At 45.6% G+C, this 25,881-nt stretch overlaps 1 protein-coding gene across 1 annotated transcript in view; it reads left to right on the forward strand.

Annotated features, from left to right (window-relative positions):
• The window catches only part of LOC8043753 (cation-independent mannose-6-phosphate receptor), a 57,156-nt gene that overhangs the window by 25,665 nt on the left and 5,610 nt on the right, over nucleotides 1-25,881 (forward strand). Inside the window, exons 19-37 of the mRNA XM_040218907.3 lie at nucleotides 1,831-2,039; nucleotides 3,390-3,470; nucleotides 3,673-3,892; nucleotides 4,999-5,367; nucleotides 8,154-8,205; nucleotides 8,603-8,750; nucleotides 12,412-12,538; nucleotides 13,268-13,390; nucleotides 14,519-14,781; nucleotides 15,354-15,560; nucleotides 16,052-16,198; nucleotides 18,568-18,756; nucleotides 19,338-19,539; nucleotides 20,262-20,338; nucleotides 20,920-21,077; nucleotides 21,222-21,373; nucleotides 22,241-22,448; nucleotides 25,195-25,278; nucleotides 25,360-25,538. Coding sequence (XP_040074841.2) covers nucleotides 1,831-2,039; nucleotides 3,390-3,470; nucleotides 3,673-3,892; nucleotides 4,999-5,367; nucleotides 8,154-8,205; nucleotides 8,603-8,750; nucleotides 12,412-12,538; nucleotides 13,268-13,390; nucleotides 14,519-14,781; nucleotides 15,354-15,560; nucleotides 16,052-16,198; nucleotides 18,568-18,756; nucleotides 19,338-19,539; nucleotides 20,262-20,338; nucleotides 20,920-21,077; nucleotides 21,222-21,373; nucleotides 22,241-22,448; nucleotides 25,195-25,278; nucleotides 25,360-25,538 — 3,195 coding nt within the window. The remainder of the gene's footprint in view (nucleotides 1-1,830; nucleotides 2,040-3,389; nucleotides 3,471-3,672; nucleotides 3,893-4,998; nucleotides 5,368-8,153; nucleotides 8,206-8,602; nucleotides 8,751-12,411; nucleotides 12,539-13,267; nucleotides 13,391-14,518; nucleotides 14,782-15,353; nucleotides 15,561-16,051; nucleotides 16,199-18,567; nucleotides 18,757-19,337; nucleotides 19,540-20,261; nucleotides 20,339-20,919; nucleotides 21,078-21,221; nucleotides 21,374-22,240; nucleotides 22,449-25,194; nucleotides 25,279-25,359; nucleotides 25,539-25,881) is intronic.

The following is a 25,881-nucleotide window of genomic DNA, read 5'->3' on the forward strand; positions in this document are numbered from 1 at the left end:
ATTGGCCAAACGCTTACTACGATGTCTTGAGTATGGCAGCGTTTACGGGGATGTGGCCGTAGCGCATCGAATCAAGATCTGACTGTGTAGAGCGCAAGTTTGTCTGCTTCTTTTGCAGAGGTTGAGGCAACGTCAGAATGCCGAGCTCTGACTGGCTCGGATCGGAGAATAGTCTGCAGACCTCGAAGCAAGCTACCTTGAGCATCTACCCTCTATCCTTCAATCACATCTAATCGGAGCTCAGCGTTCTGACATCGCCACAACCCCTGCAAAAGAAGCGGACTAACTTGCGCTCCGAATATTTTGATTGGTTGTAGATAAGTAGAAGTGAAAGAAGTAGGGTGCATGCAATTGGTCCCTGCTCGATTCAATGCGCTACGATCACATTTGCGTAGACCCAGCCTACGACGAATTCTACTTTCATAAACAGAAATGGGAGGAATGCCCGGCCGTCACTTTCGACGGTGGTGGTTTAAGGACACAATGAATTTAAGCTTCCACCATGCTCTTTATGCGCGCCATCGAAATCGTCGCTGGCAAACGATAGTTCCAGTCATGACGTCGCAGATAAGAACTAGAAGAGGAAGCGTCCGAAACATGTCGTCGATAATAGTCCCGCGCAGCTGAAGCATGGTGAAAGGCAAGGAGTGCGTGCTGGAGGCTGGGCATTTGAAAGACACTCCCTGCTCTTCTCATTCTGCCAGTGACTATTTTTGTCTGTCTTCTGGTTAACTGCTTTGAGGTGCGGTATTTAATGTGAGCTATTGCAAAAGAAGCTGATTAGATGAAATTCATTGTTTGCACATGTCAGACCACCTCTGTGTCAACAGTCAGTACCGAGCATAATCTGTAAATATGAAGGCAGACTGTCCGAAACTCTCGGTGACGCCTAGTGGGATTGGAAAAATTTCAAGTGCCTTTTGTTCGTTTCTGCTCTTCTCAATATACTGCCTTACAAACATTTTGTTTTAGTTTGTTTTGGGTGCTACAGTAAAACCTCGTTATAACAAAATGGGATATAACAAATTAATGGATATAACAAAGCAATCCTAATTCCCCTTGCTTGCTAATAGGGAAGAAATGGACATTGGCTATAACAAACTAATGGTTATAGCGAAATAATTATGATCACTCCTTCAACTTTGTTATAACGAGGTTTTGCTGTACTTGTCTTTAACAGCATTTTATATTCAACAAGGTAGATTTTTCAGATTTGAGTTGTATGCAACCTAGATATGGGGCCAGTCCGTTTTCTGCTTAACGATTAGATATTCTTGGATAATGCATGCTCCCCAAATGGGGTCAAAATAGCGCACGTGTGAACCACCTCTTGGGGTTCCGAGTGCCTTCGCAAAATCCCATAATTAATGGACGGGACAATGTTTACTAACTAGCGAAGCATTACCGTATCTTCAGAGGCGCATGAAATATGTGCTTAAGAATTTGGCCGCCTACACTGGAACGTGGCTCAGTAATAGAACACGATACATTTTCCATCCCCGTCGAAAATTGGGGCTTTGTTTAAATTGTCGTACAACTTCAGCCGTCACTTTTTTTTTTGTCATCGTTGGCGAAAGCATGCATGAGGTTGTCGCCACTCGTTCCTGGGTTCTCCCACCTCAACATCAAGCTTCAGACGTGGACAGAAAGAACTAAAAGAATCTGCAGTACAACTTGGGGATTTCAACTGACGAGGGCTCTCTGCGCTTCTTGAGCGTACAATTTTTTTCATTAATCTTGTCGTACTCGTAATGCGTCCAGAGTCAGTGGTAGGGTTAGCAGTCGACGGCCTCTGCATTGCCTTATGTGGGACGACATTGGTGTTTTCAGCTGGTGTGGCTTCGTGTGAGACAGACAGCTTGCACCCGGAGAAGACTGGCATCAGCTGGGGCGTCCAGACCGACTCTCCCTTCGTCGCCCGTGACAGTAATACAGTGATCATCCAGTACCGCAGCGGGTCCCCTTGCAAGAGGAGCAACGATACCAGCGAGCTCCAGGTCTCCAGGTCAACCATCATCGCTTTGATTTGTAGCGAGGAGGTGAGTGTGAGCGCCCTCCAATTGGTACTGGGTGACATTACATGCTTTGAGCTGTTGTTGCCCCAACATATTATCGAGCAGGTAGCGTTACATTATTTGTAGCTATGCGGTGTGTCTCGCCGAGTTACCGTGGTGCTGTCGTCTTTTCGAAGGCGTTCGAGTGGCGGCAAGGCTGGCCTTTACGGTCTAGCATTGTGATTGCTCGCCTGGTGCTATAGACGGACACTCTGTTTACAAACAAGTCCACGTTTGCCCACACCAGGTGTGGGCACTGCGCGTGCGCAGAAACCAAATTTGCGTGAAGCGAAGCGTTTGCGCATTCGCAGTGCCGTCGACAGCGCCACCGCAGCTGCGTGACGTCAGGGCCGCGTGTTGGTCTATAGCAGCATATTTTAGTCTTGATGTCCCGTTTCCTACAATGTTGGGCATCCACTTTTCTTGGACGATTTAATTTCTTTTGGGGGTTTAGTAGTTCTGATCCGGTAGTGAATTGAAGGCTGTCCACACCTGCCAACTCTTCCGAAGTTTTCGTAAAATGTACGAATTGGGACTAATTTTACGATTTTACGAATCTTGCTTCAAAGTTTACGAAAAGAAATTTTTTTTTTTTTCTTTTTTGTAAAATTGTTGCTGGTGGTATCTTGCACTGCCACAAGAGGGCGATAGGTACCGTCCACGGCAGCGTCATAGTTTTTAGTATCCGTCTATCCGGTGGCCATGGATCCAAAACCAACCCAAAGCCCAAAGCCTTTGTTCGTGTGTTCGGCTGGTTCGGCGCAAGGAGGATTGGTTCGGCGGCGAACGTTGGTTCGGCATGTTCAGACGTGTTTGGGCCTTGCTGTTTCAGCCAGTTTTGAGGCGAGCAATGTGGCGTCTCTGTGTCTGTTGCACGTGTAATCGTAGCATTCCCCTGGCCGTGGTGGCTTTGCGGCGCAATCGCATAATGGCGAGCTTCATACTTCAAAAGAGGTACTTTCATGTGTTCCTGAAGTCCTACACGGCGAAATTCCCGTGCTTCGTGCCGACCAAAAAGTGAGAGAAGTTCGGATTCTTTAGCACGTGCACGTGTGATGTAAGCATTTCGCACGGTGGCAAGATCGCTTCGCATAACCCCCGCCCCCCGCCTGCCCGCGCACGGCCGCGGGAGTTTTGCGAATTCGAAAGTCCACAGGGTTGCCAGGTATGGCTGTCTCAAGTATGTGTCAGCCTGTGTTGAGAAAGAGAAAATATCTAGGATCGAAAGCTGTACCACCCTGTGTGCATTTTACTATGCTGGCTACTTACTTCAGCAATCTTGTGCTGGATTAGTAGCATGTTCTAATGCACTCTTTCTTCGTTCTGGGGTTTCAGGAGCAGCCGATCGTGGTTGGCGAGTCCAAGAACTGCGAACTCGTCTTCAACTTTGAGACACCAGCTGCCTGCCCCCTGATGGTTAGTTGCACTTTCTCTTTCAAGCTCTCGGCATGGTTCTTTGCATGATCCTCGGTGACAATTTGCAACTTGGTGAGAGTCTGTCCCCGTAAAAACTTGGCAGTTCATTTATTTTTTTTTTTGTTTCAAAACAAATGCGTTGGAGTATTCATTTCGTAATTACGTTTATTCTTACTTGGGAAACTTTCTGTCTGAAATGAAGGTTGCAGAAGGTGACAAGTGCAAAGTGAAAGACAGACGTTATGGCTACGTGTACGACCTGTCGTCGCTGGCGAATGCGACGTCGGATTACGAGGTGTCTACGGCAAACTTCACCTACCTCATCAATGTGTGTCGACCCCTTGTGACTGACCTCGAGAGCTGCAAAGGAGCTGCAATGTGCCAGACCAAGCCCACGGATGCCAACTTCGGCATGCATGCCGGTGGGTCCTTGTTTCACAAATTCTTCGTAATGATAAGAGTGCCAAACTAATTGCATGCTTTTGCTTGTAACTATCGTAAAGTACCGAGCAAGTCGCCCATGTTTTGTAATCTGCCAAGAAGCTGAGGGAGAGGAGGAGGTAAGGGTGTGCAGGGACGTCGGATTGCCGAGCTCTGATTGGAACGATTAAGGGGTAGACCGAAAGCCTCGTTGGACGCAAAAAAACATGAAAAACCAGCATCCGGCGTTTGGCTTTCGCATTCAAATGTGTTCGAGTGCAGGGAAAACAAAGGCCACTAACTTTAGGTCTATCCACTAATCATTCGAATCGGAGCTCGGCGTTCTGACATCCCTGCGCGCTGTTGTCTCCCCCTCTCCCTCACTTTCTCGGTGCATAGGTGTCCATCTGGTACTACTTATGAAACGCTATCATGCACCTTTCTTTAATTTTGCATTCTAAGCGGCCCATACCCCAGTTTTTTTAAGCTTATCTCAAAGTTTCGGCTGGGCACTTACTTGGTATTTTATGGTTGCAGATTTGTCTTAATTGATTGTGAAGCTCCGTTTATCGTATTTTCACAAATATAATGCGAGGGCAAGTTTTGATGCCCTCAAGAAGAAAAAATTATTACTATTATAACACGAGCCGGAGGCCGCGTAAATTTTTCGCACTCGGGGGGAGGGTGGGGCATTGCAGAAGTGAAAAGGCAATGAAAATAGAAGAAATTTCAGTTTGTTTTGACTGTACTCATCCTCACTGCTCAGGTCCTTGGCGACTACGCAGATAAGCAGCAGAACAGCGTTGGTTGTCTGGCGGTTCCTTTTTTTTCGGCCTTGTTATAACCTTGTTATATTTGTGCAAATACTGTATATCCTTTCGGATGTTTTATGCACATCTAGTGAACCCAGTCAATTGAAATTGCTGTCCTCGTGCTTCACCCATGTTTTCCAAGTTTTTTATCAGTACTTCTGGTCTGGTGAAGAAATACTGGATGTGTTTTATGTTCGTAGAAGTTTATTAGGTGGACCCCAGACCATACAAGCTTGTCTCGTTTTGCGACGTTTGGTGATCTCGTCTCAACGCAGTTCTTTTCCTTTTGATTCAAGGCCTGCCAAGCAGCGCAGTGACCTACAAGAACGGCTTGATCACGCTGACTTACTCTGAAGGCTACGGTGGCTGCAAAGGCATCAACAACCGGTCCACGGTGATCACCTTTGTGTGCGACCACTCCGCCTCGGGCAGGCAGGGGCCCGCCTTTGTCTCGGAGTCCGAGGAGTGCACGTATGCGTTCGAGTGGCGCACATCGCTGGCCTGCCCTCCGATCGTGGAAAGCGAGTGCAGTGTGCAGCTGGACAATGACGGGGGCATGGTGGACCTCTCACCGCTGTCGAATCCCAGGGAGAACTACATCGTGAGTGGGCCCGACGGGTCGAAGTATGTGCTCAACGTGTGCCGGAGCGTGGTCTACAGTCCGGGTGAGTGGTGGCTGTGCTTTCGTTTTTACGGCGAAGCTGTTAAGGGCTAGGTTCCGGAGGATCGTGTCCGGTACAAAACACTTGTCGACAAAAACTGTTCTAGACAGCTACCGCCACCTATAAGCGACGGCGGCAAGCACACAACCAGTATGGTTGCCGCCGTCGCTGGCAGATGGTACCAACCTTTCCAGCTATCATAGAAGAATGGATAGTTGGGTGGCGCGTTGGTGGGAATTCATCGTAGGAAACAGCACGAAAAACGGACGACGACAAAGAAGCACACATAACGAGCGCAGCGTTCGTCATGTGTTTCTTCGTCCTCATCTGTTTTGCGCGCTGCTTCCTACGCTCTTATTAGTTTCGGTTTGGACTCGGGATGGGTCAGCCGCGTGCCCCTTTGGGGAAAGAAGACTGGCTGTGGAAGGAGTGGCGACGTACGCAGCAGTGCGAATGGGTCCGTAACCGCCGCAAAGTCGCTGTCGCCTCGACATCACTGCGCCGAGCGCTTCTGATTCCCTTGCCAAAGAAGAGCACATCGCTCGCCTGGAAAGCCGCCGCCGAGAACAGAACCAGTGATGTAAAGGGTGCCGGCGGGCCAACGCCACGGATGACTATTGTGCCACGGAGGCCAAGCGCAAGCGCGAGGCCCGGCGATGACTGCACTCCACGCCGGCTGAACAGTTCCAGGGCGCGACGGGGATGTTCCGGAAAGAGTTCATGGATTACCCGTTTGGCGTCACGTGTGCCGTGTGCGACCGACTCTGGGTCGCCGGAGGCGTATCTTGGGGAAAGGCTGAACATTTCTTTGATTTGTTGCTTTTTAACCTGTTGACAGCCGTCGCAGTGTACGGCGGTGGTTCTATATTCACAAGTTTCTACCTAGATGTAAAACTGCGCACGTCCCGGCAGGTGCTGCTGCTGTCTGCCATGTTTTTGGGGAACTATAAAAGTTGTACATTTTCATACCCAGTTTTGCTTTCGTGGGACCATTTATAGTTTCGCAATTAAACAATCCATGCTTGAGATAGGTGCGTGAGGGTCACTCAGCACGTTGGCTGCTTTCGTGGTAGCGGCAGTCGGAGCACCGATTCTTCTGATATGCTTCTAAAAACTGAATTATTAGGATCAGAGCTCATCATCTGAGGGAGAGGGTCTGTAAGGTAGTATCTTCGGTTCAGAGTCCGAGACCGCTGGAATGTTGCAGAAGTGGACGCGCCAAAATTAGACCACATGAAAGAAAGGTGACCACTTTTCGCCTTCAATACAGTCGCCGACCGATTTTTCGGACACGTCCGATTGTTCTGACGTTTTCGCCGAATTGTTGCTTACCCCATAGAGTTAATAATAACATTGACTAAATTTCGGACGCAATAAAGCTTATTGTTCGATATTTCAGACATAATTTGCATGATTTCCTCAGTTTACAGCCACAAAACAGCCACCACGATAGCACCGCGAGCTTTGTCACCGCCATTTTGATTGTTTTGATTTTGCCCTGTAGCCTCAATGCCTTGTTTACACAATGAACAAGCCGGGTTGAGGCTATAGTTGGGTTTTCCGGTTCTGCGATAGCCAACATGGCCGCCGTCTGCCCATTCTTATGGTTCTTCCAGTTCTTCTCGTGGTCAGTGTTTTTCGAATGCAACTGCAAGAGGAGCAGCCTTCTGCCGTTCTTGTAGTCTTTGAGTGCGAAGGTATTTTTGGAGATAAGCTTAAAAAATTGAAGTGAGCTTGGTGGACTAAACATTGTCTCCAAATAGTGCCAAATGGCGCCAAATTCAACTTCGCTGTTTGTGCCAACGAAGGCGCCGACAAAGTGCAGCACCGTGATCAAACAGATGAACAAACAAGCGAAAAGTGAACTATATAAAGCGTAAGTTGCACGAGAGCCTAAAGGTGACATCAAGCAAGTGGAAAGTCTTCAATATGCGTGGAAATGTCGTATTTTGGCTGAAATCTTGATTATTGAAACATTGTCAGGGTCTGCTCAGAGTCCGGAAAATCGGTCGGCGACTGTGTATCCATATGATGTTTCTAAAGCTGAGTAGGCTTGCAAGCACTGTACGTGCTTCGGCTATATACTCAAGAAAAACTCCTGCGCATTGACCTTTTTTTTTTTCTATTCCTTTGGAAGTGGAACCTGCCCACTTTTGGAAAAAGACAACCAAAAAAAAACACTACCGTCAAAACGTTTTTTTTTTTTTTTTTGCCTAAGCTAGGTGCAAGCTACTACCAGTTACAGAGTACAGCCATTAACATCCATCTATCGATCCCTCTAATGTCTGCAAGGTGTCCAGGTGCCACACAAAGTACCATTGTTTCCTTTGCCGCTACCCACCTCTTAGGATGACACAACACGCTGGTGCAACTAGTAGTCATTTGTTAACCTTCGTCGTTGCACGCTACGTCCCCAAGAATCCTTTGCGCATACTTCTGGGCTGTCCTTTCATTAGTGGCGGAGCACCTCTTGCATAAATGCATGCTCTTGGCCACTTGGGAGAGGTGGTGATCAGAAATAATTAGCATGTGGGCATCCTGATTGGATGTTTCGTACTATCATTCTGCCCATAAATGTTAGCTTTCTAATGGTGGTGCATCTTTTCTTGAGAGGTGTACTACTAGGGATACTGTATACGAGTATGCTAGGTGCGTTCTGGCATAGGTTTCTTTTTAACTGGCTACTCAAGTTTTTTTTTTTTTTTTGTTTTTGTTGGGGGTTGCATTGTACAATTATTGTTTGTGCTGCTCATGCTGTTTTTTTCTTGTTCTCTTTTCTTCCTCACTAGGTGCAACTTGTGAGAACACAGCAGGGGCCTGTGTCATTTCGCATCCCCAGAAGTAAGTTCCCTCCAATGGGGAATTATAGCTGTGTGTGACTGTTCCTCGAAGTAGTGGATGTAGGCGTTTCCAGATCATTCTGGAAAACTCGATAAACACTTGCTGGTGAATGTTCTAAATGCGATGGCCTTTAAGAAAATTTGTATTTGTAACACGAAACAAACTTGCATGTGCAGGAAGTGATATGTTGATAAATAGAGAACAGAATTCTGAGCCACTAAACCAAAGGATGTGGGGGAGACTTGTGAAGCGATGGTCAATGTAAATGTAATAACATTTATTTCACCAACTGACACCGCAGATTGTGCAAGCATTACTCGCGCTTGTGTTTGTTTGCCATTGTGCAGGGATTCCACGGCGTCCAACAGATGCATGGTTTTCTTTTTTTTCGTTGCAGCTCTCGCAACCAGGGACAGGTGCTATTTCCGCCATACGTGGAAAACGGTCGCGTGATGCTCAAGTATTCTTCGGGCGACTACTGCAACAGTGGCATGACGGCGCGTCTGGAAACTGTCATCGAATTCATCTGTGACAAGAACATCCGTGTACGTACAATTGATCTAGTCAGTGATGTTATCTAACACGTGTGGTCAGATATATCTGTGCACTTTTTGATGGAATCCTCTTCTCGCATTTACGTTCATACAAAAGGACTTCTTCCTTCCAGTTTATAAGCATGAAGGAAGAATTTTATTGATCAGCCGTGTTCTTTTATACAAAGCCTACCACGTGCAGTATAGCTGCATGGCTGTTGCCAGCACATCTCTGCGGGTCTGCCTGGTTGTGTGTGTCCTAAACGTCCCCTGAAAGGAGTTTTTTTTTTTTTTTTTTAAATCTGGTTGGGACAAGTGTGTCAAAAAAATATTTTATGCGCAAACAAAATTTTTTAGAGCAATATTGATGGCGCGAGACGCTATTTAGTTGACAGTCACCTCCTTTCCGCTTGTTTTCTCTCTCTGCATTTTGGGCATGTGGAGGAGAGATGGATCGGCTTCGCCTTCACGACCGAGATGTTCATTCCAGAATGACGTCGTGGACTTTGCGCGCAGAATGTCAAACAAATCTTTCGCCGTCAATATTGCTCTAAAAAAATATATATTTTTTTTTTTTTGCGTAAAATGTATTTTTTGACACGCGTGTCCCAGCCAGATTGTTTACAAAGAAACATGTTTTTCTTCTCAGGGGCCGTTTAAGAAAAAACATAGATCTTTGGAGTCAAAAAAAAAAAAAAAATCTTAAAACTTAATTCTTTAGAAAGTAGCACTGTTGACCTCTACAACTGTTGTTCCTTACAATTTTATGGATGGATATTTGAGGTATAAATCAATTTACAATGTCTATGTGGGCAGAATATGTGTTGAAGTTGACCCTAAACCCCAGTTTTCACAAATCGCAAGCTCCTCGCTTTGGGTCGCGATGGCAACAGCAGGGAGTCGTGAAAAAAAGTGGACTTTCAGGACTCCGCAGGGTTTGACATCAACGCACTGGCGCGGATCGCGCAGAAACTTCGAATTCGGCATTTGGAAATTGTTTTTTTACTTCACAAATACTAAATTCCCAAGTTTCGAATTTTGAGGGTAATGTCCCGGCATCGTTTTCAATCGTTTCGGATAATAAAAAAAACTATGATTTTGATGTGTCAGTGCCCCTTAAGTATTGTCTTATCACTGCCGGCTTCACGGCGGTTTCGGTGACGGAGCATCTGCGTTGCTGGGCTTTTCTTTGCGCTTTCACTCAAGGTGAAAGCTTAGCTTTCACCTTGAGTGCCCCTGCCAGCTTCTGTGACGGAGCATCTGCGTTGCTGTACTTTTTTTGTGTTTTACTTCTGAGGCGCATCTGCTTTAACCTTAAAGGGGCCCTGCAATCATATTTAAGCGTCTCATTTTTTTTGCGGTTTCCACGTCTCTTGGGGTTCGGGCAAGCCAGTGGGCACAGAGCGAGTGACTAAATATCAGTGCATCATATTTTAACCGGACGACGCGGAAACCTCCTCTACCGACGGGGGCGACCCGTGGTACCGAAAACGCACGAAATGTGACGTCTTTGGTCCTGGGCTTACTACTGGTCAGAGCCGCTAAAAGCTTCTGTTTAGTCGAAATACAAAATATAAGTTGCGCGAACCGTTTCAATTATTTATAAAAGTAGTTTTTGTTCAGTATTTTAGATCAGAAAAGAAACAAATGCAGTTTATAAAGTACGGAAACAAGAAATGACCGGTCAACATACCCGCCACCAAGCGGTGGAAAAGACGGTGCATACAAGAAAGGAATAGTGGGATCAGGTGCCGACACGGAAAGGTCCCGGATGTACGCGGCGGCGCTGCGGTCGTTTACGGGCAGGAGGATCAGACCGGCTCCGAGCGTTCCGAAGGCCTTCAGCGAGCAGCTTTGTCTCGCGTTTTGGCCGTTTCGCGGTACGGCAGCGCGAAGTGGCTCCCATTCTGAACTGATCTTTAGCCCGTGTTTGCTGTCGTTTGCGGCCAATGAAGTGTCATGCCGAATTAGTGTTTAATCACGCAGCAAATGAAATGAGAGCCGCTTTGGGTGCCCGCTGTATACTGCCTATCCAGAACACGCTTTAGTGGCGCCCTCTCGCGCCGTCGACACGGAGTGCGGCAGCCGTGAGCGCTCGCTAAGCTCACTATCCCTCCTCTAGTTCACGGCCACTCAAGCAACCAAGGACGTCACGAAGGAGGTTATTTTTTGCTTGTTTTTGTAATTTTAATTTGCCTATAACTTTTAAAATAGAGCGAAATTCGAAAAAAGAAGTTTCATTAAGTTACTACGGTCAGTGTGCTCAGGTTCGGTGCAAATTAAAAACCAGTAAAAAAGTGCTTGCAGGGCCCCTTTAAGTGGCGTGTGCTTGGTGACGCATTTTTATCACCATCTTTTGGGCACAACGCCGACGCCTTTTCGCGTAATGGGACAAGAAAGGCTTTTGTCTTAAAATAAATGTTTTCCCCTGCCGGTCTAGGCTTGGGTAGGTCGGACTGGCCAGATTTTATTTTCGTAGGTCGGACTGGCCAGGCTTTATTTTCTTTATATTTCAGTTTTCATTTAGGACAATGGTATTTCCTTAAATTTTTGCAAATGTTCCCGAAGCCTTCCACGATGGTATGGATTTTGTGCAGCTTGCACCTCCCATGTCAGCGTATCTCACGGCAACGCGACCGACATCATAGTCCACGTCACTCCTCGGAAGCACACGAAATACCTTTGTCTTGCAAAAAGCAGGGAATCGTCCAGTATTTTCCCCGAGATAACTGAGAACAGCGCAATTCGTGCCGAGCGCACTTTCGCGGGTTTTTTTTTTTGTCGAGCACGATCTGCCGCCGAGCCTGAGTGACCACATTGGTCTGTCGTTTTAGAAGACATTTTCGAAATGTGACAATGCGAAGTGTTACGGGGGCAGACGTACGGAAACGGCTATCCTTTGGGTAAATGACTGCAGACGCATGAAGCTTGATGCTGGAGTCTCAGACGTGCCTTGCTTTTGCAGTTGCAGTACACCTTTAGCGTCCGCGTCCTGTGTGCTGGTCTCCCATATCTCAAAATTGATGGAATCTGTGGAATATCATCATCATCAATCATCAGTAGAGTTTATTGTCACGAGTTGCAGCGTACAAAATATTGAGAACCATCTGGGCCCATAGCCACTGAAACGGCATTCAAGTGCTGTCGAATGTAGGAAGCTCGCATTGGAGGCAACTGAAGCTTCTTCCCACTTCTCTTATCCTGCCGATGGCTACAGTAACATGTTGGAATATTTTTTTATTTTTTTATTAAACTTCGTATTTCTTTGGTGCAGCTCATCCACATACAGTGCAATCCACTTATAATGAGAAAACTTGAAAAGGCAATCGTTATAACAGATTATCGTTGTATCTGGACTAGAAACTGATCGCTTCTAGTCCGGAAGCTCTATAAACTCATCGTTATAAGCGGTATATCGTTATAGACAAACACGCGGCTCTGACGTCATGCCTCTGCGGTGGCGCTGTTGTCGCCACGGCGCATGCGCAGAAGCGTCACCTCACGCGAATCTGGTTTCTGCGCCCGCGCAGTGCCCACACCTGGTGTGGGCAAACGTGTGCTTGTTTGTAAACATTGTGTCGGTCTATATGTGATATCGTTATAGGGGGATCGCACTGTAGTATATTGCTCCTGCGATCTCTGACTTTGTGCACGTTTTTCCCGTGCGTTTCAGGCCGGATATCCCACGTTTGAACGGGTGGACAAGTGCACGACATACTTCCAATGGCGCACCACTTTCGCGTGCTCCATGAAGGATGATATTGTGTTCCGCAATTGCACGGCACTGCACCCCCTGACAGGTGAGGGCCAAAGATTTGCGGTCGCCCGGCACACTTCCATACTTCGTTTCACCTTATGAAGAACCACGGTTGATGCTTTGAGCCATCTTAGTCAATCCGACTATATGAATGTATCACGCGATTGTGCTCCCAGTGTCCCCCCCCCCCCCCCCCCACCGAAAGTCGTGAGAGACTCTCTGCACTTGATTGGCTTCAATGGCTTGTAGCGTCCGCTGCGGTTCCATCAGTAGTTTCAACACTCTTGAAGAGAGCTCGGTCCTTAATGGGGGTGGAGGGAAAAGGGGGGATTTCTGAATGTCGGATTTGAAATTGTGTTCTTTAAAATGTTATATCAATGCTGAACATACTGTTTTCTGTATTAATCTTATTCAACTGATAAATGAGAGCTGGATATCATACTGTTTGTCTGACATGTATATTGACTGTGTTCTGGATATAGCATGGAATTTCCTATAGCAGTGGTTTTCAAATGGGCGCCCGTGGACCCTTTGAGGTTCCTGAAGGCCTTCTTGGGGTTCCCAAAGCCTTAGACTGTCAGTCGAGCCAAAGGTTAAACTTTCTTTAAATTAATGCTGGCTGAACCACAAAGTTAAATACGGTCACCGACTTGAAACTGCTTATAACGAACGTTGCAAACATTGTTTGCTGTATACGGGTATAAGTAAAGCTCGTGGGTCTTGAGAAATGTTAGTTTCATAGCTGAATTTCCATCTCCTTTTCTCTTCGCAGAGCAAGAGTTTGATCTGACCCCGTTGAAGAGTGCCCAGCCTTACAATGTTACATTCAAGGACGACGCTTACTCTCTGAGCATCTGTGGGCCACTTCCGGACAATCTGTGCGGCCCTGGTGCAGGTGACGTGACATTTGCTCATTTAAACGTGCTTGAGATGCTGTGCGAGTTGTAGCAGCTTTTCTTGAAAGACTGATATAAATTAGGAAGGTCACAAGTTGAGGACACTGATTTACATTAGAGAGATTTTAGGTAGCAAGGTTTCTTGTTGCAAAATTAGATTTTACGATTAAATTTAGGAGAGCCGTGCCTGTCTTGTTTCCGGCAATGACATTGCAGAGACTCGTGCGAAGCAGGCCATCATACCTTGCATCCTCTATTGCTGGTCACATGATCAATGAGCATTTCTTTGCTTATGTAACAAGGATCAGTTGATCCATTATACTAGCAAAGTGAATGTGGAAACATTCTTTTCTTGCAACGTCTGAAATTGTTTATGTGGAATCAAGGTGTGTGGGTACCACTTGTGAAAATTTGTGCTGTGCTGTGGTGGCGAGAGCAGAGGTAGCAATGTTTGCCCCGTGGCACTGTGTCTTCAAGTAGCCGACAAGTGTGGGCTTAAAAAAAAACTCATTTTGTGGGATCTCGTCGCTTTGTTCATGACATGCACAAGTCACCGGAATTAAGAGCTATGTTGCACATCTTTGCAACATGCCGGACACGAAACAGACAAGGCTGATATAGGTGCCATGCAGGTTTCCAGCGCACGCCACCATTGGCACAATTAGACATCCATCTCAAGTTATGCAATTCTAACGGAATTTTTTTTACACGTTTTAGGGCATTTATTTATCTCCAACTGAGTCTCGTTTGCCACGGCCTTGACAGGAACCCGCAGAACTTCGCGCCTGCTAAGCATTGGGGTTTGCAACAGTCCTGTACCCAACGGTGCCTACAGCTTCGACGTTTGCTCTTCCGCGACACCCGATAGCAACGTTAAGAATACAAGACCAAAAACTCTCGAATCAACACCTTCGGAGCAATGCACGAACAGCTCCTCGGGAAAGCAGGCTGGCAAAAGGGCCTTCCCAGTGTTGCAAATATTTTGAGCTAGATGGCACAATGTGTCGCACCAAACTCGATTGCCCCGAAACTATAGCCCTGTTCCAGCCCTTTCACAGCACTGGCATATCGCTGTGTTAATGCTTAGAACCTACAGAAGGTATTGACACGACGCGACCACCGTGCAGGGGTGTGTCTGAGGAAGGCTGGAGGGGGCGGAGCGGTCAGCCTGGGGCTCGCCAACGCCGACATCCACTTCCGAGAGGGGGTGATGTTCCTGGAGTACACGGAGGGCGACACCTGCCCGGGAGGGGCAGGCAAGCGAAGCAGCGTGGTGCAGTTTGCGTGTGCCATGGCTGGCTACTCGCACCTGGGTCCCCAGCTGGTGCATGTGGCCTCGGACTGCACCTACTACTTCATCTGGCACACCGAGCGTGCCTGCCGTAGGGTGGTGAGGATCTCTCTCTCTCTGCACTCTTTGTGGTCTGTTTATACCTGCAACACTCTTTCTGAAAGAAGCAAAGGTATGCGGGCGAGCTGGTTGGAAACGTTGTAATCTAAAACCTTGGTTACGGTTCTTTCTGCTTCGGTTTTGACACTGCGTGGTCTTGGACACTGTTGCCCTGTTGAGCTACAATACTGCCTATTCATTTCTGATGGTAAGGACACTAAATGTAGTCATCTTTCGAAATATTTGTTTTTATGCTAAGGGAATTTTATTGTTTTTTTATTACCGGTTTATGTAATTCTATTTCTTGGTACTAAATGCTTGGATAGTGTAGGATAAAATGTTGCCCTTATTGTGAGGGAACTTGTAAGTGCAGAACAAACACAAATAATAAAACAAAAAATGTCCTAAAAAAAAATTTTTTTACGTGTGTTTTAAGAGTGTTGAGTCTTTGTGGCGTTCAGTTTTCTAGCCTAGAGTCCGAGGAAAATAGGCTTGGACAAAATCTGGGTTTGAGCTACAGTGGGTGCTAATTTCTACAAGCATAAGAGTTTCTCTCTCTCTCTCTTCTCCAGCTGCACTGTACGGTGGAAGAGGGTGCGGAGAGATTCGACCTGTCGTCTTTGACCAAGTCGACGGGCAGGCACACGGTCCGCAACATGGTGGACCCCGGATACGTGTACTACATCAACGTCTGCCGTCCACTCCACGCTGTCGCACCCTACCACACGCTGGCCAATGCCGGCCTTGTCAGGGTCTCCAGAACGACCGGTGCCGTTGAGGTCTGTGCACATGTCGCTTTTAGAATCCTCACATTCTTCTTTGCTGTGGCAGCTCTTGCGAGATTTCGTGTCGGCCAGTACTGCCTCGCTAGGTTCTCGAATGCAGTAAGCTTGTGGTTAGAAGTTGTGAATTGATGAAGACTGGGGTTTTGAAGCTTCTTGTTGCGGAGGTTCTAGTGGGATTTCAGCGTAGCTACAGCGACAATCGGAATCTACGAGTCAAGAAGGCAGTTCCGTGAAGCATCTGTTGAAAGTGTGTTGTGTGAATTGTTCTTCATATTCTTGGTTACGAACAAGGTAGTAATGCTTGTTCTCATGAATTTTAGTTTTTTTTATATATGCTGCTCTTCAGATATGTCTGACAGACATGTTGTGATGGAACGTATACAATAGAGTCCTGTGTGTAGTATATTTTTTACTCGTGTTTTGGATTTTGTTCAGTATGATAAACCTCGTAGCTCATAGTTTCTATTGGTTTGTTTATATTGCAGAGCTTAGGGGAAGTCTTCATGGAGCCTTTCAACGACTTTCAAGGCCATGTCACCCTTCTCTATGTCAATGGATCGCAATGCTCTTTCAACACGTCTGCTTACAACAAAGCCAGGGTTATCTTTGTTTGTGACCCATCTACAACTGCTGTGAGTTGCCTCTCCTCTCTGTGTTAGCGTCTCGTGTCATACTTGCTTAAAAATAATGAGTCAACCTTTTTATTAAGGGGAGGCACTCCCTTGGAGGGTCTACTTTTTAAGTATTTGTGCCAGATCAATGAAATTTTTAGGGTATGTTAAATGTCAAAACTTAGGAGGCTACACCAACTTTCAACACAAAAGGTTTATTTTTTGACAAGTTACAGCCTTATTCGTTGAAAAAAATGTACATGTAGCCGTGCCAAAGGAAAAAAACTATCGTTTCAAAATATGAATAAAAAGGCACAATTTCTTTGTTGGGATATAACGCTGAATGACTAAACTAATCGGTAGTAGGCTTGAAATAATTTTTAAGGCCATATTTCATGTAAAAATTAACTTTCAATAATGGTATGAATTTTTAATTTTTTTCTTGTTTCACAAACGTCAACATTTTTGTGTGAAGAAATAACAATTTGCAAAAAGTAAGCGCATAGCCGAGTTCTCCAGTAAATTTCATGCCAAAAAAGCCATACATTAGACTTTGCGGCGCTTAACTCATTGAACGATAGTTTTAGAGCTGTGAAAAAATGGTGAAAACATGAAGCTGAGAAAAACGGGTTTGAAAGTTCGAACAGTGTTTTAGTTTAGATGGGGCTTGCCATTTCATCTAAACTGCTCCAGGGGCATATGTCACTCCTTCCTCTGCACGGTCCCTCTGTGCCTTGGCCACAGCTTCCATCTTCCTTTTTTTGTGGGACATCTTGGAGGACTCGAGCGCTTTCACTTGGGCCTTCGCAACCTTCATCTTGGTGGCCCTCTCTCCGTACGACGCTTGGTAGCTCCCTGGCTGTATGCCAATTTTCAACAGAGCTTCCGGATTCGCTAGGACGAGCCACGTCACGTGGCTCGTCCTAGCGAATCAGAGCTCTTGTTTCGCCAGCTTGACTAATAAGAGCGTGCACAGCTATGTTTTCTACGGGGTTTTACGGTCTGTGAGCGCGATATCGCGAACAATGCTGCGAACAGAACGAAAGAGGGCGAGACGCTCATTCCAACGAGGGGGGCCTGTCCATGCTAGTCCTAAGAAACGCGGAGGGAGCGCGCATTGAAAATGACACATTTTCGTAATCGGCTGCGTCGTCGGCGCGCACGTGCGGCCGCCAGCACGTCGAAAATAATTTATTTCGGAGTAAATACTTTACTTACAGGAATAAAATTTTTGGACAGCATTCTTTATGAGTTGTAAAAGCTGGTCAGCCTATTTTCCAAAAATGTTACTTTTTTGAAAAAATCGTGATTCCTAGGCCGTGCCTCCTATGACAGTTTTCCTATGACAGCTACAGCAAGCTGATCATTGTGGTTTACGTTTGTAAGCCCCAATGGTTGGCTTTTCATGTAGGTCCCAACAATTGGAAAAGTTGACGGCCAGGCTTTGTTCACGAAAAGGTTGACATATTTTTGAGGAATTCAGTTCCGACCTGCAATAGAAATTTTCATGGTGCAAAAAAGTTGATTGTACAGTCGCCGGCCGATTTTTCGGACATCGTGGAGGCCGAAAAAGGGTCAGAATAATCAACAAATTAAAAAAACTTGCCTTTATTACGTCTAAGCTGGCTTGAAAAACCGTAAATAGTGCCTTTCTTCAGGTTATGCCTGCGCGCTTTGTTTCAGGTCACATTTCCGTTTCTGTTAGCTTGAGAATCGCTGCCTTCTTTTTTAGCGTTGTGGTCGAGTACTTTCTGCGCTTCTTAGCGATGCATCGCCAGCGGTTGAAGAACAGATGGGCCAATGACGTCCAAGCCAGTGTAGTCCGAAAACGCCATTCACCAAGACGAGGTTGACATGAGAGGTGCAAGTCCATGACTGCAATGGCAAAGGAACAAAGTAAAGTGGTAACAACAGCAACGATGATGATGATGATGATAATGATGCGCAGCTAGAGAAAAACAGCCGTACAGTGTTGCCTAGTGGTAGGACTTAACAGTACTGAAGCGGCAGTGCCAAACCAACCCAATTCATGTGCAGCCAACATAGAATCTAAAATGGCCGCTTTTCGGTGGTGTTTCCCGCTGATCGCTCGTAACGATTTTGTCCGAAAAATCAAACTTTTGAACTTTAAGCTGTGCGAAACATCGGTCGTGAATTTGCACCATTTCTATCGGGTAGGTCGTGGTTCCTCTTTTAGGTCCGAAATATCAAACAAGTCCGTATTATCGGCATAAAAAAATCGGTTGGCGACTGCGATGGATCATGCATTATGACCTCATTGGCAGAAACCGAAAGGAATACAAAAACTTGAAACATCAAGAAGTTTATTTTTTCTAGCTAAATTTTTACAAAGCCAATTTTTTTTAAAAAGTATTTTTCTCTTTTCATAGGAAGAGCCAATTCTGTTGGACATCGACGAAGAGAACTGTGTGTTTGTCTTTGAATGGAGGACCAACCTGGTCTGTCCAGAGGTTGACAGAAAGGCCGTCCCCAGCGCCGGCTGCACGTTCAGCATCCCACAGCACGGACTATCGTTTGACCTGTCCAAGTTGGCACCGGGGAGCAGCAGTGTACTCGAGGTAAGACTAGGTCAATTAGTTTTTCGTCTCGCAAATTCAGTTACTGCTTTCCTTCCATCCTTCCGGTTGTACCAAGCAGACAAACTTACGGTCAGGGGCCTTGTTTGTTGTATAGCCGTGCTTGAAAATGCCTGCTACATTCGGTTATAACGAAGTACAATGTATTGTGTGCCTCTTCGTATGCTCATTAATTTCTTGACATGGCTACTTATTGCGGTTTGCACAGGCCCTCTTTCGTAGGCTGCTGAACAGAATATTGGTAAACAAGGGTTTATGTGACTTCAAAAATTATTAAAAAGAAATGTACTACCGTAAAATGCCGGACAAGCGCCCACTCAAAATTTAGAGATAATCGCGAAAAAATGGGGGATGGGCACTTGTCCGGTCATCAATTTTACATATCAATCGCCTGTGCATATTTACTCGGATCTTAAAAATTTGGGAATGGGCGCTTAATGTGGAATGGACGGATGCACGGTATTCTACGGTAGTGTTTTTTTTTGTTTGTTTTTTTAAATTGGCTATTAATGTTGCTTTGGTTGGCAATATTTTTAATTCTCTTTGTCTTATTTATGTTGAAGGTGTCTGACCCCACTGGGGAGGGAAAATTCCTGCTGGACGTCTGTGGCCAAACCCCGCTGAATGTTTCGGGCTGCAAGGACAGTGCGGTGTGCTTTGCCTCTCCAAATCACGAGGAAGGCTACGGGACATTGCATTCGTTCAGCTATTTTCAAGGCGTCCTCAGAGTCAAGTACACAAACGGAACAGCATGCAGTGGAAGCGGTAAGCCAGAACAGCATGGTTGGGTCAAAGTGGTCCCTTCTATTTGTCTTTCTTTTATTGTGTACTAGCTAAATGATCTGTGAGAAACATCTCACATATTTGATTTGATGCAAATGTAAGCAATTTATGATGATTGCCATATTTTGTGCCTGTTTCAAGAGAAAGAAGTTTGGTAAGTGTGATAAATGTTTGTTGTGATCGCTGCGCTGGCCAAAACTGCCGCGTCTAACAAGAGAATGCTTGTTTGTAATATAGAGCTGGAGGCAGTCTGGATGGGGCAAGAAAATTAAAATCTGACCTGCTCATGAGCACAGTCACAGTTTGCTTTGGCACCGAGACATCTTTTAGCCCAGAACCTAGCCCTTAGCTGAGCATGTAACTGGCAGCACATTGCCCCTTAAAGTGGTGTATAGGAGCAGTTGATTGTCCCTGGCTGCGTTATGCTTGTGGAGTATACATAGTATACTTTGTTCTGGAGTCTGCAGTGGTCCTCTCTTTTGGTCAGAAAACGTAATTTGTTCCATATGGCAGCTTCGTGAATCGCTGTATAAAAAAAACAGTGACTGCTACTTCAAAGTAGCAGTCACTGGTTACTTTGGGTTTATGTTGTCTTCCTATGCACTCTGATATGTATAGGTAGTAAAGAACTGAAGCACCATGTAATTTGGGATAGGAAACAAATCTGACATATCTTCTTTTTTTCTTTTTTTTTTCTTAAATAGAGGCTCCTTTCCACTCTGCTGAGATCAACTTTGAGTGTAGCCCAGAGTCTGGTGTAGGAGCTCCTGTTCTTGAGCATGTAAGTATGTTCAGAACACTTCTCTGAATACTCCTTTCGAAACAGGTGCTGTCTATATAGTCTGGCTGCATGTCACTTGCAACTCCAGCATGATCTTCTAACCTTCAATTAAACTTTTACGAGCACCTTTCATTGATTTTGATGTGTCTGCTCTTGCATTTTAAATTTATTTTGTAAGTATTCTTTATTAAATTTTTGGAGAATTGGGCATCTTTTGATGTAAGCACTCGTGCCTGACAGAAAACCATGATCCAATTTTGTGTCGTTCACTGTCCCTTCAATACCATGTCATGCTCATAATACACGTTTGTTCATTACAATTTCACACGGACGCTAAAGAACTAAGAGTTAAAAACAATGTTCGGATAATCGAAAAAGAAGGGCCATATTCAACGCCAGGTAGACCCAGGAATGCTTGGAACTGCTGCCTTTATCTAGCCCGAAATATCTAATCTCCTACTTTTTTTTTGTTTGTTTGCTTCTTACTATTGAGTCCCAACTTAACCCCATAAAACGATGAGGTTTTCGAGTGCCATATGTTGATAAATTTTTAATTACTTCCTCATTCTGACGCCTTGCAGAAGTATGCTTGCCACTCTGTGTTTACTTGGAAGACCGACCTGGTATGCGTGGCCGACACGCAGCAGTGCACGGTATCTTCGGGAGACGACTTCTACGACCTGGGCCTGCTCTCCTCCGTCAGCCACACCTGGAACGTCACGGACCCCAAGGGAAACATGTAAGCTTTCTCTCACTTTCTGCAAACTAGTGGAGGGTGGTGCCTAGCTTACTTTGCAAAACAATAAAAGCTTACATGCACTTTGCATGGTTTGGTGTTTATGGGACTGGGTCACTGAATGGGTCCGTCTCGCATGTTTTGCAGTTACTGGCTCAGCATTTGCAGTCTGCCGAAGCCTAACCAGGCAGGAAGCCACTCGTGTCCAAGCAGTGCCGCAGTCTGCATGAAGAGCGTCGACCACCGCGATGCCGACTTTACCCTGGGAAAGGTGGCGTCGCAGAAAATTAAAGTCACGAGTAAGTGTCCGTCGTCTCTTGGCTTTCCATGTCCGTACGATTGGTCGTTGGTCTTGGTTATGGAACCTTTGTTTTGCGGGAGCTGTACTGACGCGAGTAGAAAACCGGTTCTTCAAACCTTCTTGAACCCACATTCTCAATGTGCCTCTTTTCTTCGCGTCAGCCCAAACGCTGTGTTTGAGCTTGTCATGCCCGATTGTGCGGGTTTCCTCGCACTGTCCTAACGTTTACAAGTTTGACTTTGACTTCGACCAAACTTAACCACCACATTTGGTGTCGAGCATATTCCACTAAATTATTCGTTCTGACTGTAGCCATTTAGTCAGACTTGAAAAGGTATTGAATTCGACGGTTGCGCATCGGGGATAAACATGTTGCACCCTGAACATAATGGGAGGCAGGTGATGCCAGGGTTTGGGGTGGTCACCGATTTTGTTCTTTCTGTTTTAGGTGTATCCTAATATCTTTTTACTTGTCCCTGCTATTTTTGTGGGTGTTATTTTTGAGACAGTTACGTCTTTTGTCACCGCTGTCTCTAAAGTAATATTAGCAGTGCTTGTAGCACATTTCGGACACGCTTATTGAATGTCCTCAACCGACTGTAAGAACCTGTGACTTGAGTTGTGTGTGCTGCTTTCCCTATCCCAGCAATTATCAGTTGTGTCAGACAATCCGGCTTTCTTGACACGTCCGACGTGACTGTCAACGTTTCAAATTTTGGACGTTCTTTCCTTTGCTCGGGCAGTAGTTAAGTTATGGCAAGAGTAAAGAATATTAAAATGACTAATTAACTTTGGTTTGTAAGAAGCATGTGCCGGTCATACATCAAGAAAGCAAACTACAAAATGGTGCAATGGATCATTGCAGAGGCCGGAGAGATCCAGGTGTCGTATGGAGGAGGAGATCCGTACATTTGCCTAGACCGTTCCACACAGCATCCCGAAACCATTGTTAACCTTGTGTGCGATCCATCTGGAAGCGGCCTGGGCTCACCAGAATTTGTTAGTGGACCAACCAAGGATAGATGTGCGTTCACTTTCCACTGGAAGTCAAGGGGTGCCTGTGCAGTTCAGACGTGAGTCCTTTTGGAATGTTTGCCATTGTTTGTAGCTTTTTGGACGTAAGAACTTGGAAAGCTAAGTCAACGAGCAGGAAATTAGTATGCTTATTCCGGTGGACATTCAAAGGGATTAACGTATGTGAACGTAGCCCCTGAGAAGATTTATCAACAGAGTAGGTGTCAGTGACATTCTACAGTGTCTAACCAGGTGCATAGTTTTGTTATAAAACATGTTTTGTGTTTGCTTTTCAATGCAAAAAAAGTTACTTTGTTTTCTTCTTGTTAAGCATGTGCATGCACCTAACACATCATTTCATTATGGAGTTATTAGTCAGATATGTTGACTTTTATAGTAAAAGCCTGTTAATTTGAATTGTAAGGGAGTACTAAAATAAGTTTGAATTGAATACAGAGTTCAGACGAATGAAAAGTCAAAGGAAAAAGGTCAGATGTGGTGCTGGGTAGATCTGGGTATGCTACTACCTTTTATTAGACGAAAAGATGTTTAATCGTCTGCTTATTTTCTTGGAAAGTAACAGTCGTCAGGTTTTGTGCACAGATGTGGTGGAGCGCAACATGAAGTGCCTACTTGGACTGTACCGGTGTTTGCTCCTCTTCCTGGTGGAAGCTGCTTGACTTGATCACAGGAATCTTTTAGCTGATAGTGCAGCGAGGATGATAGCTATGAGCTGGCCCGTGCTCCTAGCTTTAATATGTGGTCAGAACTTCAGCTTGGGCGAGTTGGTAATTCATGATAATGCTTCATAGCGCACAAGATCACTTAAAAAGACTCACCACAAGGCCTGTCATAGTTCCCTACATCCACAACTTATCCCACAAGCTCAAGAAAATGGCCAATAGAGTCAACGTAGACGTTGTCTTCTCCGCGCCAAATAGACTTTCTAGCTTGTGCAAGAAGGTGAATGGGACATCTAGTCGACCAGTTGGATGTGTCAAAAACCACCTGAACAAGTTTGTGTCCTGCAATGAGGGAGTCGTCTATTCCTTCCCCCTCACATGTGGCAAGTGTTACATCGGACAGACGGGTCGCTGTCTAAATTACCGACTTCGTGAGCACAACAACAATGCCATAAATGCCAACTCGGGTCATTTAGGCCTCCACTGCAGAGTGTGTGGATGTTCTTCCCTCCTAGACAAATGCACCATACTGGGACGGAGCAGGGACAAAATGACGCGGGAAATAGTAGAAACCGCTAACATTGTAAGGCTAGATAGAATATGTGTTAGCACTCCTTCGCTAGCCTTAACAGAAAAAGAGTTGAACTACATAGAAAAAGCACAGTAGCAACGTCTGCTGTACAGGGAATTCATTATTTTTTCCTTCTATATTTTTCTTCCTTCTATATTTTGTTTTTAATCCTTTTTCTGTTCTTGCCCTTTCTCTTCTTCATATGATCCTTGTTTTTTTGTTTCACTGCCATTTGCATCGGAGTGAATGAAGATGATGCATAATACATTTGAGTTGTCAGTCAGCGCTGCGTGAGTGTTCTTCCTGTGTCCTGTGTATGCGTGATTTTCCTTTTTAAATGTGTCTGATCTTGTGCGCTGTGAAGCATTATCTTTAATATGTGCTTTCCTTGTGCAAGTGAATGTTCTGCGGAAGCATGTAGAAGAGTTAAGAGTGTCAGCTCCACGCCCGACTGTGCCATGGCAAAACAGCAGTGTAGCCTAGGACAGCCACCGCATAACTCGCGAATCTTGTACTTGGATGCCAACTGGAGAATGGGGGGAGAAATGAATGTTTGAAACTAAACTGAATGAAGTGCACAGGGCACTGTATGCAACCCGCAGTCTTAAGCGATAGATGGATACAATAGAACTGTTCTAGTTGGGGAATGGCTGGCGCCACCTAGCAGTAAGTAGCACTAGAGGCACTACTTTCCACTTGCGGCGTAGCTGATTTGCTAGCGAATTACCATTAAATCCCATAAGGGCTCCCTCCCCCGAGAGATTGCCCATCCCAATATCCGTAACATAAAAATTCCTAAATATCGTCCATCCCCAAATTCCTGTCGGACATTGCGTGATGTCAGACGGTAATTGCATTGACCGCGCAATCTGCTGTACCGGTATGCGTGACAAACGGGTTGGCAGCGTGTTCCTGCTTTTTTGTCTGTGATGTGTGTGCGATATCGGTTCCTGTGGCATGCGAGTTCGTAGCGAGATGCCCCGTTTTTGGTCCACAATTTGCGCGTGCAAGATATCGGTTCCCGTGCACGCAAGTTTAGCCGGTTTCCTCGTGTTCATCACACTGTGAAACACGAATCTGCTGCCTCCACAGTCTGCAGTATCTTTTCCCGTGACACGGGAGTTTATAGTGAATTCCCGTGCGTTTATCATGTTGTAAACACTAATATGCCGTGTCCACGATCTGCGGTATCAGTTCCCATGTCGCGTGGTTTGTAGCAGGTGCCCCTTTTGATTATTATTAATGTTCAATAAAGTTTTGCTGTCCCATCCCCAAAGATAGCCCACCTCATGTTTTTCACCATTTATAATTTTTTGTGGGTGCCCTTATGGCAATTTACGGTAATGTCTCTTTCTACATAGGCCTTTGTGCAGTGTGGTCGGATCATAGCAGTGTTCAAATTATACAAAAATTTTTATTAATCAAATGCGAGTTTACTAGCTTTTGCAGCATATGCTTCGACCCATCCCAGGGTTTGCGGTAATGCTAATGAAAACAAAATACAAATATAGTGATATTTTACACACTGAAGAACCCACTGTTCATTTGCAGTGAAGGACGTGTCCTGGAGAAGAACGGCATCATTGTGGACAGAAGGCTCAATCTGGCCATTGACTTCTCTTCCATACTGAACAGGCAAGAATGTCCCATTTGTACCTGTTGCTAATTAGAGCGAAGTTAAAAAAAAACGCGGACCAATAACTCCTATCTCTGCAGCACCTTCAATGTGACGGAAGTTCGGGGCAAGGACAAGTACATTTACGTCGTCAACCTGGGCAACACCCTCCCTGGCCTTTCTGAGGAGTGTGCACGTGCCAGTGTGTGCCAGACTAAGGAGATGCCAGCTTTCTACAGAGACGTGGGCAGCTTTGCCACGAGGAAATTTTTCATAAGAGGTGAGCCGGTGCGGCTTCCAAAGTGAAACGGTGTGTGGTGCGATTGAGAGGTCTAGTGCAGGGAGTCCCAGTCGTTCTATATCGGAGTGTCTTCCCCTTACTGGGCAGTCTCGAAATGAGACAGTCAAGGAGCTTGCAAGCTTTACGACTCTGCTGTGATCTATTTGTACTGTAACTGGTCAGTGCTTAAGTTTGGTGTAAGTGATTGAGGTAATTTAAATGCTCTAAAAACCCCAGAGTCCTTAGGGGAGCTCTCCAGGTTCTCATGATCCCTGTTTATCCACTTTGAATGTATTTCTGCCACGTCATAGTTATCGGCATGTGCGACTGCTAGAGGCTTGGT

The sequence above is a fragment of the Ixodes scapularis genome, unplaced genomic scaffold (genome assembly GCF_016920785.2).
Source record: "Ixodes scapularis isolate PalLabHiFi unplaced genomic scaffold, ASM1692078v2 PGA_scaffold2__306_contigs__length_199485367, whole genome shotgun sequence".
Classification (NCBI taxonomy): Eukaryota; Metazoa; Arthropoda; class Arachnida; order Ixodida; family Ixodidae; genus Ixodes; species Ixodes scapularis.